Consider the following 17977-nt stretch of genomic DNA (forward strand, 5'->3'; position numbering starts at 1 on the left):
AACTCATAACAGTCTAAATTATACATTGTGTGGCTAAGCCAGGGAAATGAGTAATTGCTGGAGATTACTTCTGTGACATAGCTTGGTTGTTTCAGTTTAGGAGAAGTATAATACAAGGCTTGCAGTAAGGAGCAAATCTATACTTAGCTCATTGTAATGCTCTTGGCATGGTCAACAAGGCTGGTTTATTTTCGTGTCTAAAATTCTTTGTTTCAAGTTTCTTCCAATATCTCTGTCATGAGTATAAAGGTTTTTGTCACGTTAAGTCATTTATATGACTGACAAATAAAATTCAGCATAGAATTGCAATCCCAGAGAAATGGTTTTAAAGGAAATAAATTTGAGCAGGAAGATTTAGTATAGGCATGGTAATAATGCCTTTCCTGCCACTACTGGGAGCCAGGTTTTAACTACAGACTGCTGAAATCCTGGTGTTATGGTTGTAAACACTGATTAGTGAAATTGAGTTCTTTCCAGGTGTTGAAATTACATGTGCTATTGCAGTGTTAGGAGTTGTTCCAATTCATCATAAAAAGGAACTTTATAAATAGAGGTGTTTCAGAGAGATTTGTGCAAATCATGTTCCTTTTAACTAACACAGGCTTTATTGAAAGTCAACTTTCTTTAAAAAAAATTAAAAATTGCATCTAAGCAGTAGCCATAGATACTTCAGTTTAAATACAATTTCCTGCAAACATGGATTCTTTGTTTTCATTCTTTTAAACAGCCATTTAGAAGTACTTCTCAAAACCATTGATTGAATGTGTTCTGAAGCTCCTTGGTTCATTCATTATGTGAATGACTATTACACTATTGGTTTAAGATGTAGGGAAAAAAAATCAGTCCACCAAAGCATACATGAGGAGTCTTTTGCATTACTTGAATGGTTGTTGTCTTGAACATAAAATTAGAAGCAGCTTAATTTTAGTCCTGTAATTGGCTACTTATGGGGTTCTTTTGCTATTACACTCTTCCCCCAAATTATTTATTTGCAGTGTTCAGGTTTGTCTGTAGTTTAAAAAATGCTTTAATCTCTTCCAAAACTGTGTGAAATTTACCTTGCTTTCTTCTGAAATTTTGGTCTCAAAGCATCAGAAATACAGAAGGTGTAGCAGTGACTTAGGCTTTGTGTTCATCAAGTAGGATGTTGTCAGTTTCTCGAGTTATTTTTCCTGTTTAAAAGTTTGAAGCTATTGCTAATTAAGAGCAATTGGAATTTGGAGTTACCTTCTTCAATAGTAACATACAAAAGTTCTAGTTGATGGTTGCTTAATAGTCTAATACTGCAAATGGTTGTATGCATGTATAGCTATGTTCATGTTACTATTCACATTTATACATTTCTCTTAATAGTTCTCTTAAATGCAAAGCAGGACATGTAGAAATGGCAGTTGTTAGTGAACAAGGAGCAAGATTGCAGTAATGGCTATCAGATACCATGTTGGTTTGATAGTGTATGACTTGTAAAGATAAAATTAATGAAAACATCCTATGAGACTCAAGTGGTAGTAGAATCACTGGGTAAAAGAGATTGAAAAAGAGAGATGTCAGAATAGAGAAATGGGGGAGTTGAAAGAGAAGCACAGCAAGTAGAGAAACTAAACCTAAAATACCAAGAGAGAACTAGGAACAGTCACTTGATGAATTACAGTCAGTTGATGCATTGGCCTCAAATCCAGGGAGTATGTGTAAGCGTGGCTCAGAGATACTGACTCATGAGGCTTTACTAAGTCATGCTTAGAAGATCCAAAAATTCTTTTTTCATTTCTTTTCATACTCTTGAGGTTTATGACAATGGACGACACACCAAGCTGTCCATAGGCAATGTCTTGAAAGGCTGCACCTTAGTCACTGTGATTGTAACTCTCTTAGAAAAGCTGACATTGGCAGGCTTTTCCTGTGTTGGGTCAATGTTTGTGTATTCATGAGACATTTTTAGGATAAAAATGGAATAAATTTGCCTGTAGAATTTGCTCATTTTCAGATAGCATATATAGAAAAAGAGGAGATTGCATATATTTTTTGGTTAGTGTTCAAGCAGATGGAATTTAATTGTAAGATTATAGACCAGTCTACTTGCCCTGCTAACTTAGCAGGTTAATGTGAATGACTATTTTTGATGTGGATTATTGAGTGGGGAATGGAGTGGTTTGCTTTCACCTCAATTTTTCCAGAATCTAGGTGATACCTAACAACACAAATGAGGTCATGTTTGAAGTTTTGTGCTAGTAGATATCCATGGTATAGCTCCATTTGGGGACATGGACTTTGGCTGACGACCTCTTTACTGGCTGGAAATCTGCTCTAAACACTATTAAGGACTTTAATTGTGCCATAATTATTTCTCAGCTGTGCCTTTTGGCTAGTTATATGCAGGTTTAAAACGATTATTTTGGCAGCTTTCTATAAATATTGTCAAAGTATTCTGAATTTAATTCTTCCCACCAGCCACGATACTGGAACTAGTGTAGATGTTTTCACTTTTTCTTGTTTGGGGTTTGTGTGCTTTTCTAGGAGTCTGTATGCACACGTTCTGTATGTATTTTCTACTGTGAAAGATAAAGGAACTCAGGTGACTTTTCTTGTTATCTCTCCAATGAAGCATGAAGTCTGGGTACCACCAAAAATAAAAGTAAAGATCGTTGGCAGATAAGGAGTAATTCAAGGGTTTCTTTTCAATCACTACTTATATTTCTCTCCACAGACACTGACTTCTGGCTGATATTTACTCCTTTTCTAGGCAAATCTTGCTCAACTGCTGAGTGAGGCTCAAGATCGAAATAAACATCTTGGAGAAGAGATTGGAGAACTCCAACAGAGACTGGGAGAAGTACAAGGGGACAATAAGGTATTACAGACTTCCAGTAAATTGCAAGGAATGTGTAAACTGGGCTAGAGTTTTGCATTTACTTCTTAAGAAAACAACTAAAATAATGGCTTAAAGAACTTCTAGAATACTTTAATTACAAGAAATGCTTAGAACAGTAGAACTACAGAAGCTGTAAAGGATACCAGTAAATGCAGCTTATTATGTATTTTTGTATGCTGCTTTTGCTCTGATGTCCTTAACTATCTATTTTGTATTTAGCCTTGCTTTAATGCTCTCAGACTTTCTGTGTTCCTTTCTTTTTTAAAAAAACCCCATATTTTATTAGTGGTATTTCCTCTTACAAATAAGTACAGATAAGCATGTCTTCTTCATGTGATAATTTTTAGGTTTTTGCACTGAAAAGCAAAACTTTAGTAGATGTCGGAGGAGCATAATTTTTCCTTAAAAAATATGGAGTAGTTGATCAGAAATGTGTATAGTGAGCTTTGTATTAAACCCTCATCCCATTACCCTTACATAACCAATTTATTTCATTGCTAAATTTAGCAAGTTATATGGAACATTGCTCAAAATATGCCATTTGGTATTAATCAAACTCCTGTTGTCTCCATTAATTGAAATATTTAAACTCAAGCCAAATGTGTGTAACATTCACAGCTGGAGCTTTTTGCAAAAGTACATTCAGAGATCAAACTAGTGAGAGGTTGAATTGGAGAGTCGAGGTGGTTTAACAAAGTAAAAAATTGAAACAAATAATGATAACTTCCCTCCCTCAACTGCAGTTTTAAAATGATGGGATTTTAAAATGTGAATAAAAATGACATGGCTTTTAATTATTTGGATGGGGTTTGTTCCTTTCAATTTAAGTTTATTTTATTTATTTTCTTTTAAACGTAAGTCTATTGTGATAATGCAGGTTTTTTCACTGTTTGTCACAAAGACCTCTCTTGAAGGTGTTCAGAGAGCTGGGAAAGGGTCAAGTGAAACCTGAATTTGTAGTATGCATAGCATTCAGCATAACTTGCTCAAGTCTTCAAAGACCAGGTTTCCCACTCTTCATTTTCCTTTGCATGTTTCTGTTTGAACTATATTCCAGTGTTGAAGTCAGTGCCTTGCAGTTCTCCAGTACCAATATTATGCCATACAGCCTTTTCCAAGCCAGTCCTGAACAGATAGCAAGGGTTTGTAAGTGCAAACAGAAAACAAAGGTAGTAAAACTACAACAGATTTAAATATCAAGGTCATGTACCTATTCTAGTTGCTTATGACAATATATGATTGGTAACACAGAGCCTACTTCTTTGTGCTTGAATTGGCACTGTTCAGGTTCACCTTTGTGGGTTAACTTGGTATTAACTGGTCATCTTCGTGACACCTCAGCATGAATTTAAATACATGCTCCTCAAAATGAATGGAAAAGTACAAAAGGAGTTATTCTGCCCAGTGTGCCTCTCTCCGAAAGGTGCAAAATAGTGCATCACTAAATAAAAAGTGGGAGGAAAGAGCTGCATCAGACATGGATTAATTTAGACTAGGATTTTCATTTTTGGAACACATTCTTCACTTTCCTAGTAAATGAGAAATAGAGCTTATTTTAGAGTCAGGTTGCTGGTTTTCAAAGTGCCTAAAAAAGCATTGCCATCTCTCTGAGGGATTTAGCACTCTCTTCCTGTGTCAGATTTCTCTCCCTACAAGCTTCAGTGATAAAATTCTAGGCTTGTTCACAAAGCCATTCTCTTCTGCTCATCAGTTCTCCTGTACTGGCAGCTGGGCTACCTCAGGCACTGGAGTCCAGACAATGCATGGTATATACAAAACCAAAAACACTGTAATAATTTGCTTGTTCTTACATTTTTTCCCTGCATTCTTCTCATTGCTTTTTCCAAAGTGAGGGAGGGCATCCTGCCCAGCTGGTCTACGTCAGCCTTACTTCTGGCAAGAGATGAACAAACAGCTGCTTTTGCAGCAAGTGAAGCTGCTTACAGATGAACAATTCTGCCTGTGTCTGAGCAGGGGTGACTCATGCAGGCTTTGTCACTGAGTGGCAAGAGCTTTGCAGGACTAAAAAAGAAAAAAAAAATCTCTTTAAATATCACGCATTAGCTCTATTGATAAAGAAGTGTTTTGATGGCTTGACTTGTTTTTCACCATTTTAATGTTTGCTACAAGTAGGATAGAGTCACTTGGATTAGCAAGAAGACCTTGAACTGGAGACGTTTTACTTGTTGAAATCATGTTAAACACATCATCAGTTAGGCAATAACAAATTACTTGCATTTGGTTTAACTGGAATAATTTTTTCCTCTCATTTCAAGTAGAATTTTGTTGGCACAAATAATAAAACTTCTTCATACAGTCTCTGGAAGGATTTGTTGCTGCAGTTTGAAAAATACAGCAGTAGTTAGACTGCAGCATTCCAGCAACAGATATCTAAGGCTATTTATTCTTATGATTGATCACAGTCTCACAAGTTCTGACACCTGAAAACTCTTCTATGTTTATGGTAGTTATTTGTAAATCTTTTTCCTTCCTAATGTTTTGGCAGCAATGCTTGGAAACAATTACTGAAACATAGAAGGATATAGTTAAGAAATCTAATTCTCTCATGTAAAAGGGTAAAAATGGAAAGCTTAAGACAAACTGGAGACTTCTGCAAGACAAGATGACTCAGTTGCCTTCACCTGAACCCCTACCCACGCAAAGAATTGCTTTTGTAAGCTGCCAAGAGAAGTGCTGAGCGAGGGGAAGGTGCATGGGGAACAATGGCTGCAGTGTTGCTGTCGATTCCTTATTGCCAGGCAGACAATCATTCATGCAGCAACAGGGAGAAGTGTTAAATGTGGCATGTGTTTTGGCAGAACTGGGACTTCAGGTAGCATATTTGCATAGTTCTGGTCCACATTTTAAGATTTTGTAGATAATATGTGAAGGCAGTTGCTGTGACTGTGGCTGAATATGATGGTTTCTGCCTTCCATGCAGAATTGGTTGTGCTTGTTTCCCTTTTCCTTCTGTGTGTTTTATTGATAATCAGGAGAGTCCAGCTTTGGTGCAGGCATTGTCTATGAACTCCTAGCCTGCACAGCAGCTATCCCAGTGATGCTGTTTTTAGGCATTGTGGGGCTGATACACTGTTGCTACTTTGTAATTAATTATCTTAGCTGAAAGTGATATAAGAAAAAGCTGTGATATTAAAATAAAAAGACAGTGCTTGCAGCACTGGATTGTTTTGGTTAACAATTTATGGGTTCTTGACAAACAGGAGTTTTCTCTGGTGAGGTGCCATTAGTTTAAATCCATTCAGCTGTGAATGCTGTCCACAGAATTCTGAGGGGTAGTGTTAACCTATTCCCTAGATGCAAAATGAATTTGAGTGGTCTTGTCCTTAGTGATTTCTGAATGACAGAAACAAAAATACAGCATCTAGAGGGCAAGTGTATAAAGTTTATAACAAAGCACTAATATGTAAGATAAACCCTTAAACCTCTGGCATAACAATGTCTCTTTGGGTCACAGCATTTTCAGGGAAGAATTTTATAGCAGGTGGTGCTGCCTCATGAGACATTCACAATGCAGAATTAAATGACTTGGCTTGTTCTGCCCTGTCAACTCTCTGATTGGCCAACTGTCTGGAAGAAGCACTCTGTTGTTTTATGGATTGGTATTTTACTGTATTTTGTGTATGTTAATAATGCTGCTTTTACTGGATGAATTTGGATTTCTGAAGCATTCTTTTCATAAGACTCTTCAGGGTTTTGGTTTTTTTTTTCCTCAAAATTAGTAGTAAATAAAGAGTTCTCCTTTTATTGACAGACTGTTTGACCTTGCAAGTTATAATTGCTTGCAGTTATATCTTATGCCTCACCCCCTCCTGGGCTGGAGGAGAGTTGGTCATAGTGCACGAGTGACAGCTTTGGTCCTGTTCCCAGCCTTGTGCCAAGTGTTATGCAGAAGTTTTGCTCTGCTGCAGGCATTGGGAACATTAATAAACTGTGATGCCTCTTTCCATTTCCAGGTTTTTTTGAACAAGATTGAAAGCTCAAAATGTTACTACATTTGTTCTGTGTGGTCTTTGTCACTAGAGAGAGATTCTAGAAATTAAATTAATCTGAGTTAAATGACATGACCACCTTTTGTTCATCAGCACTTTAGCATTTTAAAAAAATCCAATAGCTATGAAGCCATTCTAGGATTTGCTAGTTGCCTTTTTGACTTACTTGTTTTGATAAAGAAATTAATAGGAGTTATATCTCTTAGTTTCCACTCAGCCTTGCTAACTGTGCAGTGGTTTGCACCTTCCCTGTGGGGATAGGGATATGTAGTTTGCCAAAACCAGTTACTTTTGCAGCCACAGCTTCCCCTGAACAAGTGAACTTCTTATCAGCACACATTGTACTAGCTTCAGTGACTTGCACTGAGCTGGAGCTGAAATAAGTGGGGAGGATGATTTTGGTAGTCTGTCTTGCATCAGCAGGATTTTAATTGGCACATTGTAGCTATGGTGACAGGCATCCCATAAATACCAAAGATAGATTTTAATGTACAATCTTCTACTTCAGAAGATTGATTTTTTTTTTCCCTAACTCTGCAGTATAATAATGTGCATTAATTCCTTGGTGCAGTCAAAGATACAGGAAAGTCAGGCTGGTTATTGTGGTGGGTTTCCCTAGTCTCTGGAGCTCCTAAAGATGAGGCCCAGTTGTACTGAGTATAAACAACTGTAAATGCTGAATGTCTTATAGATTGGTACTTAATACTCCATGGTCCTTGAAAGGTTGTTGTTTTTTGCTTTGGATATTGAATGTAAATGTGTATTAATTCAAGTCAGACTGTTTTCTGCAATCACTAGCTCAGGAGTTCTTTAGCTGCTTGAGCATTTTGGCTGAGTCTTTCTGTTGTTGGCTCATTTCTTTGGTTTTGACATAAATTAGCTTTTGTGAGTAGACTGAAAAAATAATGCATAAGCACATGTATTAGCAGCTGTTAATACAAATTCTGCACTGATGTAGCATGGGGGGGGTTTAAGTAGTGTCAGTAAAATGAAGCTGGACAAGCCACTTCATTCCTTTTGATTAACTAGGAAGAGTTCTCTGCTGCAGAGAATTTTAATATTTACATATTGATGAAAAGGTTTTCTGATAATTCTCTAGTTTTAGTCTGAGTGGAATTAGTTCCTGTCACTCCTAAAAAACATTGACCATGTCTGTGGTCTTGATCTTTCATCATTTGTATACTCTGGTGACTGTTGTTGCACGGTCTGATTCAATTCCTGTGGATGCTTTGACTGTTCAATTGGATTTTTTCACTTAGAACAGGATTGAACCCTCAGCTCAGAAAACTCCCTCTGGTTTAAATAATACCAGCTGTCTGGCCTGGAAGAGCTGAAATCTATGACAGCTTTACTCTTTCTAATACAGATGTACTCTGCTGCTACAGCCTATGTTCTCTTGTTTACTGAATTCTGTTTTTGTCATGGCAGCTCCTTCGAATGACCATAGCAAAGCAAAGACTGGGAGATGATGAAGTTGGGGCTCGCCACTTTGCAGCACATGAACGGGAGGACCTTGTTCAACAGTTGGAGAAGGCTCGAGAACAGGTAATAATTAAATGGGCATATAGTGTCGTGTTTTACAGAGCTATTGTAGCAGTAAGTAAATAACTTCTGTTCTGTTTGAAGGGCTGGTAGCTGATTGACACTGGAAGTAGTGATTAGAGTGAATTCCTAATCTCAGGAATTTCTCCTCTAGATTATTGACTCTCCTTTTCTTTTTAATGTCCAGCAACAACTTGTGACAATTGAATATTATCAGTGAATGTCAATGAAAGGTACTCTTTAGTGAAGGCTATTACAAGTATTCAACATGGTATACAGTGGCTGATGTACCTCCTAAAGATACCCTCTGAATCAAATTTTCTGTAGAAGCATTGTTAGTGTCCTCTTCCTCCTGCCTTCAAGCTATTTCTTCTCCTCTTGTGAAAAATTCTCACATCAGACCTATTTCCCCTTCCTCAAGTCTGTTATGAGTGCTCTTTACCATGCAGCATCAGACTTTCTCCCTAATACTGATATATAAATTTCTGGACAGTTTTGCGGGTCTGTGTTCTCAGTTTTTCCCACCCTGATTCCTACCAGTGTCAGTTCCAGCCTGAATGAACCATTCTGTAATACATGAGAGGTGTGTATTTCTGGTTTTTCAGTCCTCCTTCAATTGCAGCACCACTAAACTTTACCAGAAAGGCTGTTGGTGTTCTTCCAGTGTGATCCTCTCTGCTAACTCTGTTCCCAAGCTTGTGTTCTTTCTGTTCATCGCCTGGCCTCTTTTAAATGGTGGTCTGTTGCCCTTCCTGGCTTATCCATGTTTTCTGGGGTGTGGGTGGAGTCTGTCACTGCAGACTTTTCTCACACTCAGTTTCATCTCCTTGGAAGTTTGAAGCTCTTTGTCCTTGAGTATCTTTCACAATGGACTTCTTCACTCTTTTGCTTAAGAGCAAAGCTCATCCTGTTGCTTCTGTGTTGGCTTATTTTGCACTTTTTCAGTTCTTATTCTATGGAACTTCATTACCCAAGTCCCATGATTAATATCAATTCCCACTTACAGGCTTTTTGAGAAGTTCTTATTCAGTTGACTTAATTCTTGGAGTCCTAGAAATTACATGATAAAACCACCTTAATATGTTTGCAGCAGAATTACAGTAGGTTTCTTTTGCTGTTACATTTTAGTTGTTTTCTAGAAATTTTGTCAAACAAATCTAACTGGTAAAGTTACTTAACTCCAAATTAGTGAAATATTACCAAAATTGAGTAAAAATACCTGCGGTTATGAGCTTTGAAAAGACTTTTGACTGTCCAAAATCAATACTGTTCAAACATGTGCTTGTTACTGTTTTCAGGCTGGGTGCTATGGTAGCTCTTGTTTAAACTTGTACTGATACAACTCTCTTTTCTTCTCAGATTGAGACTCTGAGATATGATCTTCAGGCTGCACTGGATGAGTTACAGGATGTGAAAGAGGAGCGCTCTGTTTACCAAGATAAGTCTGACAGACTAAACCAAGAGTTGAATCATGTCTTAGGAGGGCATGAAAACCGTATCATCGACATAGATGCTCTATGTATGGAGAACAGGTGAGTGCATTACTGTTTCCCTAAAAAAAACCTGTGTGGTGTTGTAATAGGAGTATCAGGAAGTCTGTCACAACAAAACTTTAAAGGAAATATATCCAAGAATAAAAGCTAAGAGATTTCGGTAATTTGTTTTGTCTGTTTTGTTTATACTGTAACTAAGCATTAAATAATATTGAGAAAGCTAGGCTGCAGGAAATTACCAGTGTTGTATTTGGCTACAGAGATGTCAGTGATGTTCCCAAATCAAGATAAACAAGGAAAAGGAAGAGAAGTGAAAACCTTTCTATTCCCATCACTGTGTGGCACCAGAAGCAGGAATATTAAAAATTCGTGTATTCAGAAACTCCCAGAGAGCTGTCTTGGACTAATCTCGAACTGGAAACAGGGACTTTGAGTACCCTGAGTTAATAGTTTCAGACATAATTTTCTCCACAGGGAGAGGTTGTCAGCATGGCGTGATTTGCCAACAAAAGTTGCTGGTGAAATCACCCATGTGGATATTCTTGCTGGTTTCTTGGAAAAAGAATGTGTTTTATGGTCTCCACTAAGGATGACAGAGAGGAGTCACTGATAGGGCCATAGCAGGTATCTCCCTTAATGTCAACAATTACCTGAAAGTGAAATAGAACTTGAAAGACACTATCCATTTACAAAAACTTATGCTTCAGGCAAGAAAGTGTAATACCAAAGGCATTACTTCTTCCCAGCAACTTCAGGGTTTTTTTCTGTTTTGTGGGCCTTCAGACTTCTGTATCAATTTAAGCCCCTGCTCCCCGACAGTGATTTGAATTTTTTCCTGTGAAATAATTAAATTGTCACAAACCCTAATACAGCTGCAGTTGTACTACATGAAAAAGGATATTTTATAAACCCTTTATACATAAAAAAGGTATTTTCCTATTTGGAAATAACTGCCTCATTCAAGTGCATAAACTCTATTAGGAAGAACTGTACTGTTTCATTTAGCTGTATATCATTTTTCAACTATACTGTTAAATTTTCTACTTTGTGATTGCTAATGAGAAGTGCCAAGTAAGTGATGGATATTGCAATGCAAAAGTTCTGCATAGTTGAGTCTTGTGTTGACATATATACAAATCTTCATGTGTCCATCTCACAGACCTTCAAGTACAGAGGACACGCGTAAATGCTTCCTATTTCCTCTAGACATAAATATATCCTTTTAGCTTTCTTCCCCAGAAACCAGACGACCAATACAAAATAGTTGTGCAGCATGCTTGACAAATCTAACAGGAGGGCAGCCTCCTGTTCTGATGCAATTTGTTTCCCTACTTAAAGTTTTATGGGGTCAAGAGCAGTAAGATTTTGTTATTTCATCCCTCACAGAGCTGCAGAGGGAAAAGAACTCTCAGTAGTTCAAAGAGAGGACACGCCAAATAGTAAAGAAGACCGCTTGAGGCAGTACTTGAAGGTAACATGAAGTAAAGGATTACATTTCTTTTTCAGGTATCTTCAAGAGAGATTAAAACAACTTCAGGAGGAAGTCAACCTTCTGAAGTCTAGTATTACTAAATATAAGGTAAGATCCTCTCAGTGTATCATCTAAACTGTGCTTCTTTGTTCATGAAAGTTACTGTTCATTTTCATGTTAAATGTGTTTAAAGAACAAATTTTTTCTTTCAAGAAAAATCCGCCATTGACATTCTGACAATATTAGATTGTTTACATATTGCATGCCCATTCTTCCTAGGCTTCTTAGCTGAGGGATACCTGTTAAGAGTATTTTGAAAAATTAATGAAATACCTTTCTTAAGTTCTATGGGGGAACCATCATCCTGCTGGGGGGCAGGTGATCAGCCTTCCAGACAGCTTTTAGGTGAAAAGTAGCAGATCGTGCAGTGGTGAATGACTGCGGCTGTGTTGCTGTCACAAAAAGATCTTGTCTCCCTGTTCTCTGGAGGCTGTGCTATTTCTTCATGTAGCTTAATGATCAGTAAACTTTCATTGTTCTTCCATTCCTGAGTTAAGGTTATGTTTTACATGAAACCTTCAGGACTGATATTTGCCCTTCCCAGAAACTGTGCAGTCTTATTTCTTTCTGGAAGTGATTTTGGGAAGTAGGAGGGGAGGGCTGCTTGTCAGACTATGAGGAGAGTAATCTTAGGATTGTCAATAGGACTTCTTCATTTAGGTCACTATAAAGTAGTCACAGCACTGATTGTTTTTTGTGCATGAGCAAAGCTCGTCAAAGTACCAACTTGATTTCAGTGTCTGTTCCTGCTTGCAACTTGGGTCTCTTGGAGTGTGAGTTAGTTTAGTGGTGAGAACTGAGCATCTTGGTGGTCCGGTGGGTTTCACAGAACTGTAATTGAAAGAGCTGAACTTCTGTAGCAGGATCATTCTGCATCTAATTCCTGAAAGTCAGTATTTGTTACTAAAAGGGCTGCTAGAAACTCTGATAGAGGAGTTGGAACTTTCCCTCTGAAACCTATCCAAAGAAATGCTGGGAAAAGTTTGATTTTGTTTCCAACAGATGTTGTCTCCAGGATACTGCAGTATCTTTACTGGCAGTCAGAAGATTATTAAAAAATAGGCAAGTCTTAAATATGCTTTTGGGGTAGTGGGTGGGAGTAAAGTGATTGCGATGAGACAGATGAGTCTTTGTAACATTGCAAAGACTTTAGGCTGGAGAATAATAATCTAGGAGAGTTATACCCTGTAGTTTACTTTGGGTGTAAGGTCCTGGCCCTGCAGAGTTGCTCTGCAGATTCTTTCCTCCTAATGTTCCAGATTCTTTCCTCCTAATGACAGGATTTGTTGGCTACTGTTTTTCTAAATAAGATATTTGTTGTTTCCCTAGAATGCACTAGAGAGACGAAAAAATTCAAAGACTCATAGTAGATCCAGTAGCAGTGCTCTGACTGGAGTCCTTTCTGCAAAGCAAGGTATTGCATAAATGCAGCATGGTGTTGCATATCTCATTGAATTCCTTTCATCTAACATCTTAATTTCAGTAACCCTTTCCTTACCAACCAAACCAAAAGCTCTCTTCTCTTTCCCTGTTTATTATTATATACTAATTCTGTCCTCAGTTGACTTGACAATATAAAAGTTGCCTCTGGATTACTGCTCCTTCTTTTGTTAATTCCTTTGCCATTCATTCTCTTCCCCATTAGTTTTATCAAATATTTCCTTACTCTCTAGACCCTGACAAATCACTTCTTTATTCTTCTCTTTGCTCTGCTAACAATGGCAGTCACAATTCACATTCCAATGAAAAATAGACTGGGTGGTGGAGGAGGGGCACTAGGTTTTCTGCTACTGTTCTTGGAAGCTTTTACATTCAGATATTTTACAAGAAATCTTTGTGTCCCATGTTTCTTCATGGGTAGCAAAATGGAATAATCTCTTTTCCCCGTTTCAAAGAAAATATCAAGATTAGGAAAGAAAGGGAATGAGAAAATTCTTTGAAGCAAACAGTATACCTTGCCACCCTACTGTTTAAATGTAGGTATATTCATACACGCACATGAGATCAGTAGTAAGTGTCATGGTAAGTTGAAATTAATTTTTCTGGTTTTGATTTCTCTTTTATCCTCTTCTCCATGTACTTGCGTACATGTACATATCTATCTATATATATTTAAAGAAGCAGAGCCAGGTTCTAGTTACAAATTTTAATGATACTAGTGAACTTCCTAATTTGGCTGAAAGGTACAGACTCGAAGTTGCAGAGGAAGAGTTCGTGGGTGACTGTATTTTCACATCAGTCTTAAATAACCTGAAGGATATAATGGTTCTAAAAATCAATATAAAATATTCCTTGGAGGCTTTGGTTTTAATGACCAGTTTTTACCAATTTTTAGGCCTGTAGAAGAATGATTTTGTATCCTTCTGAGCACAAAGAATTTTCCAAAAGAAGAATCAAGTTAATATAAGATGTGTCTGCCTAGACTTGTTCTGGCTATTACTGTGGAATAACAATCAGCTTGGAAAGCCTCCATCTTTATGCCAGCTAGAGATTACAGTTCTGGTCTTTTGGATTTGTTTGTTAATTGAAGGAAAAATATAAGTATTCATTTAAGTAACTGGAATATTTCCTTAATGCTAAGTAAATGTTTGTGTTGCATCTCTGTGCATGAGAAGCCAGAACTCATTTGTGTTTTTAACATTATAGTCCAAGAGTTGTTGTCGGAGGATCATGGATGTAGCCTACCAGCCACACCACAATCCATTTCAGATCTCAAATCACTGGCCACTGCATTACTGGAAACCATCCATGAAAAAAACATGGTCATACAACACCAAAGGCAAACCAACAAGTAGGTGGCATGACTTGTAAGTAAAATATCAAGCTATGGAAAAGCTAGTTTGGAGAAAATTTAAGGGAAATGGAAAGGAAGATTCATTTTCACAGAAAATTCATCGTCATGGTTAAGTGGTGGATTCTTTAGCTTTTAAGACCAGATATGTGATCTGGGAAAAATTACACTTTTATCTTAAATTCTGGGGTTGACAGAGACCTGTCTGCCTCTGCTAGGCAAGGATTGGTTTGCTGCTCAGGTTTAAGACAAATTCTAATAACAAAGAGTGACTTCTAGCAGGAAATCTGTAGGGACAGCTAAAGAAAAGCTGCTGGGAGGAAGGACACCCTTGAACTGGAGAGAAGATATGTGGTAATTGGGTGTCAGTGTAGGAATATTCTAATGAACACTCGTGGGGTTAGTGTTGCTCCTAGGAAAGAGTCTGAAAGGATTACTGTAACATTTGACACACGCTCAGTGGCCTGTGTCATACAGGTGATACCTGTTGCTTTTGTAGTTACTTTGGTAAAAGTTGAAGGAGATAAACACAGTTGGATTGCTACTGTATAGTTTTTTTATAAAATCTGAACTGAACTTTAAAGGTGAATTTGTTTACTCTTAGCTGTTCTGCTTATCAGTAGAATTCTTTGTGGCTTGTACAGTTCCTATCATGGCAGAATAGAAAAATTTTTGACACATTTTCTGACATTCTGATATTATTGTCCTTATACAGTATATAAAAATCAGAGCTAGGAAGTGTTCCTTGATTTTGTGCTCCGTTTCACCCCCTCTCTTTTTTTGTTGGTGGGTTTTTTGTTTTTTGTTTTTTTTTAACCCTGAGTCACTACTGGTAATCAGAGGTTATTCAGGCTTCTCAAAAACACATCAGGACCAGATGCCAGCAACAGCCAGACATCTTTCCTGAAAAGGTGTAGTACTGAAGTAAACTGTATTACACTAGAATGGATGATTCATTTTGAAAATTGATAACTTAGATACTAGGCAGACACCATTGCATAATTCTTAGTGATGTAGCAACAGAAGCAGAGGAGCAGTTTATAGCCACTCTTAATACTCTTGAGACAACGAATGCCTAATCAGCTAAAGGGAGAATAAAGGGGTGAAAATGTAGCCCAGATCTAACCTGATGGCAGCTCAGTCAATTCTTGTCCTGTGATGCAAGAGGAGTTGCTGCACAGAGCAGTGGTAAAGAAGGGCTAACACCTGCTTACTTCCTTCTTATTACTAATGTAACATCAGAAGGAAAACATCCAGAGAAAAGCTTTTGTTGTTCCAGGTGTAACCAATCTTTGCCGTTTACATCCTGATGCTGTATCACTACCCAGTGTTTTATTTTGCATAATCTTTCTTTTTTTGCAAAGTTCTTTCTTAATTTTGTATTTCTCTTTGGTGATATGCAGTCTCTTGCAGCTCTCAAATATCATTGCAATGATTGCTTCATTTTCTGATACTACACTTTCTTCTTTCAACTATAGAGTATGGTTGTCTTGAGATAACCCACACGAGGAGATAAGATTCTTATCTGATGGCATCTGCATGCCCAACTGGTCACATACAGCCATCAGAGTAGAGATTAAATATATACAAAAACTACTATTCTTTGGCCAACAGAAGATCAGGTTTTAGAGGGAAATGACAGTCCATATCAGTCCAAGGTCAGGAGTGTTCTCAGAACTGTAGAGGTGTGTTGCTGTGACCCAGCCCACTGTGGGGCTGGGGCATCGTGATGCCAATCAATCCCAGCCCATCCCCTGGATCGAGTTTCCCGAAGAGGCAGACTCAGAGGGCGGGTCAATGGGCGGCTCAGAAGCCTCAGCTGCACCCCCTGGGCGATGCCTGGGTACAAGCCGCCTCCCTCGGTTCGGGAAAATTCTGGGTTACTCGGTTGTTCACTGGTTCTTTGTTGTAACTCCCCAGTGGTTCTTGCTAAATTATATCCTCTCCCTGGCTTGTACCTCATTGGTTGTTTTCCCCTTTCAGCACAGTTTTCAAATTCGCTATAAAACTGAGGACAAACCTCGGGGGAGCATCCCATCGCATTCCATCCCTTCTGAGCTTGTTCGGGTTGTGAAACTTCTACTCTCTTCCTTTGTGTCCGAGCTAACGTGAGCCGATCCCATCGGCTCCTGCCGTGTTTCCCTCTGCAGAGAAGCCAGCTAGCCAGCCCAGGCAGCAGCACCCTTCCTGATGCTGAAGTCGCTTCAGCGACGCACAGAAGTAACGCAGCTGGACTCTCTGTGACCGGGGGCTCACCAGAGCTCGTGCCTCGAGCTCAAGTACTGTGTTAGGTTGGCGCCGAGGTGTATACCATCAGGATGGTTCAGGGGGAAAAGAAAAGAAAGATAAATCCTGATCAAGTTGAGTGAAGAACCTCAAAAACATTCCTATGTAGTATTCTCATTCTTTTTGTCACTTTTGGCTTTAGGTGAATTAAAGAAGCTGTTAAGGAGCTAGGAGGAATGGAAACCACTACAAGTGGAAACACCTAAGACATAAAAATTTAAAGTGAAAAAGGGAAATGCAGGTAGGACATCAAGGGAAAATATCCTTTCTTTGAGATGCAAATAAATAGGGACACTTATTTGCCATGTAAAAGGTCTGCTGACTTGTGAAAATGGGGAAGAAACTGCCCACCTGTTGGAGATGGTTAAATGTGAGAGTATGGTCAGTGCACAGTTAAATTGACTGGTTCATAAGCTGCTACTAGTAGAAGATGCATTCTTTTGTTGAAGACATTTCTCCATTCAAAAGAGGAAGTTGAGAAGTATATGAGGCTAGAGAAAATTGTAGTGACAAAAAGTTTTACATAAATCACAAGGTAGAAGTCTTTCCCTGTGCAAAGAGCATGTTTGGAGGACACATTTACCCTTTCAGATTGTTGTTTGAAGAAAGTGAGATTTATTGGGTAAAAAAGATGAGATTTTGGGGTGATTGTTTCGTTTCATGGAGGAAATTCTGCATTTGATATTTGATAGGTGAATGACCTAGTAGTGATTCTCTCACTATCAGTAAATGAGATTTTTCAGACCATATGAACTTACTTTCCTCCATACAGTTAACCTACTCTAAGGTCTAGACCTCTTTGGTTGCTTGCAGATTGTTGAGAGTTGACTGTATAAGTTTACAGTAGCAGAATGGTGGATTTGCTTTCTGAATAACTGAAGCAATGACAAGACAATGGGTTTTTTTAATGTAGATTAGAATTTGGATATTCTGTTGAAGTTGACTTTCTGTTGTTACACTGTTGTTAAAAACATCCATTGCCACTTGTTCTTGGAAAAGACACACTACTATTATTGCGACTCTTCTCAAGATGGGCATGATAAAAGGAACTGTGGGAGTATGTGCCCAGGGACAAGTAGGGTAAATCCAGCCTTTATTTTTTTAGCCCCAGTTTTCAGAAAAAAAGAATTGGTTAGGGAAGAAAACAGATCATTTTCCAAGGTGGTTGGTAGCTAGTAATGCTAACTTCAAGTAATGTCCTGTGGTTTTCCTTACAAGCCTGTTAGCTTAATTTGAAAAGGCAGTTGTAAATTAATTCTGTACGCAGTAGTGTGTTGCAAGATTAAACAGTTACATAAATGCAAAACCAAATGGTCCTAACTCTCTTAGCAAATGGATAAACATCCCTTTTTTATTCTACCAGCAATAAACCATTTATTAGGTGCTCTTTTTAGTGCAATTTGTTCCTGCAATTGCCAGCACCTGTGCAAGTTGGATCAGTGTAAAAGCTGGTCT

At 38.1% G+C, this 17977-nt stretch overlaps 1 protein-coding gene across 3 annotated transcripts in view; it reads left to right on the plus strand.

The window, feature by feature from the left end:
- Nucleotides 1-17977, plus strand: part of CCDC149 (coiled-coil domain containing 149) — a 53024-nt gene that overhangs the window by 18300 nt on the left and 16747 nt on the right. For all 3 annotated transcript variants that reach the window (XM_069014329.1, XM_069014327.1, XM_069014328.1), the window contains exons 4-9: nt 2741-2848; nt 8308-8424; nt 9781-9953; nt 11421-11493; nt 12775-12859; nt 14092-14236. In XM_069014329.1, coding sequence (XP_068870430.1) covers nt 2741-2848; nt 8308-8424; nt 9781-9953; nt 11421-11493; nt 12775-12859; nt 14092-14236 — 701 coding nt within the window. The remainder of the gene's footprint in view (nt 1-2740; nt 2849-8307; nt 8425-9780; nt 9954-11420; nt 11494-12774; nt 12860-14091; nt 14237-17977) is intronic.

The sequence above is a fragment of the Aphelocoma coerulescens genome, chromosome 4, assembly GCF_041296385.1.
Source record: "Aphelocoma coerulescens isolate FSJ_1873_10779 chromosome 4, UR_Acoe_1.0, whole genome shotgun sequence".
In the NCBI taxonomy this organism is placed as follows: domain Eukaryota; kingdom Metazoa; phylum Chordata; class Aves; order Passeriformes; family Corvidae; genus Aphelocoma; species Aphelocoma coerulescens.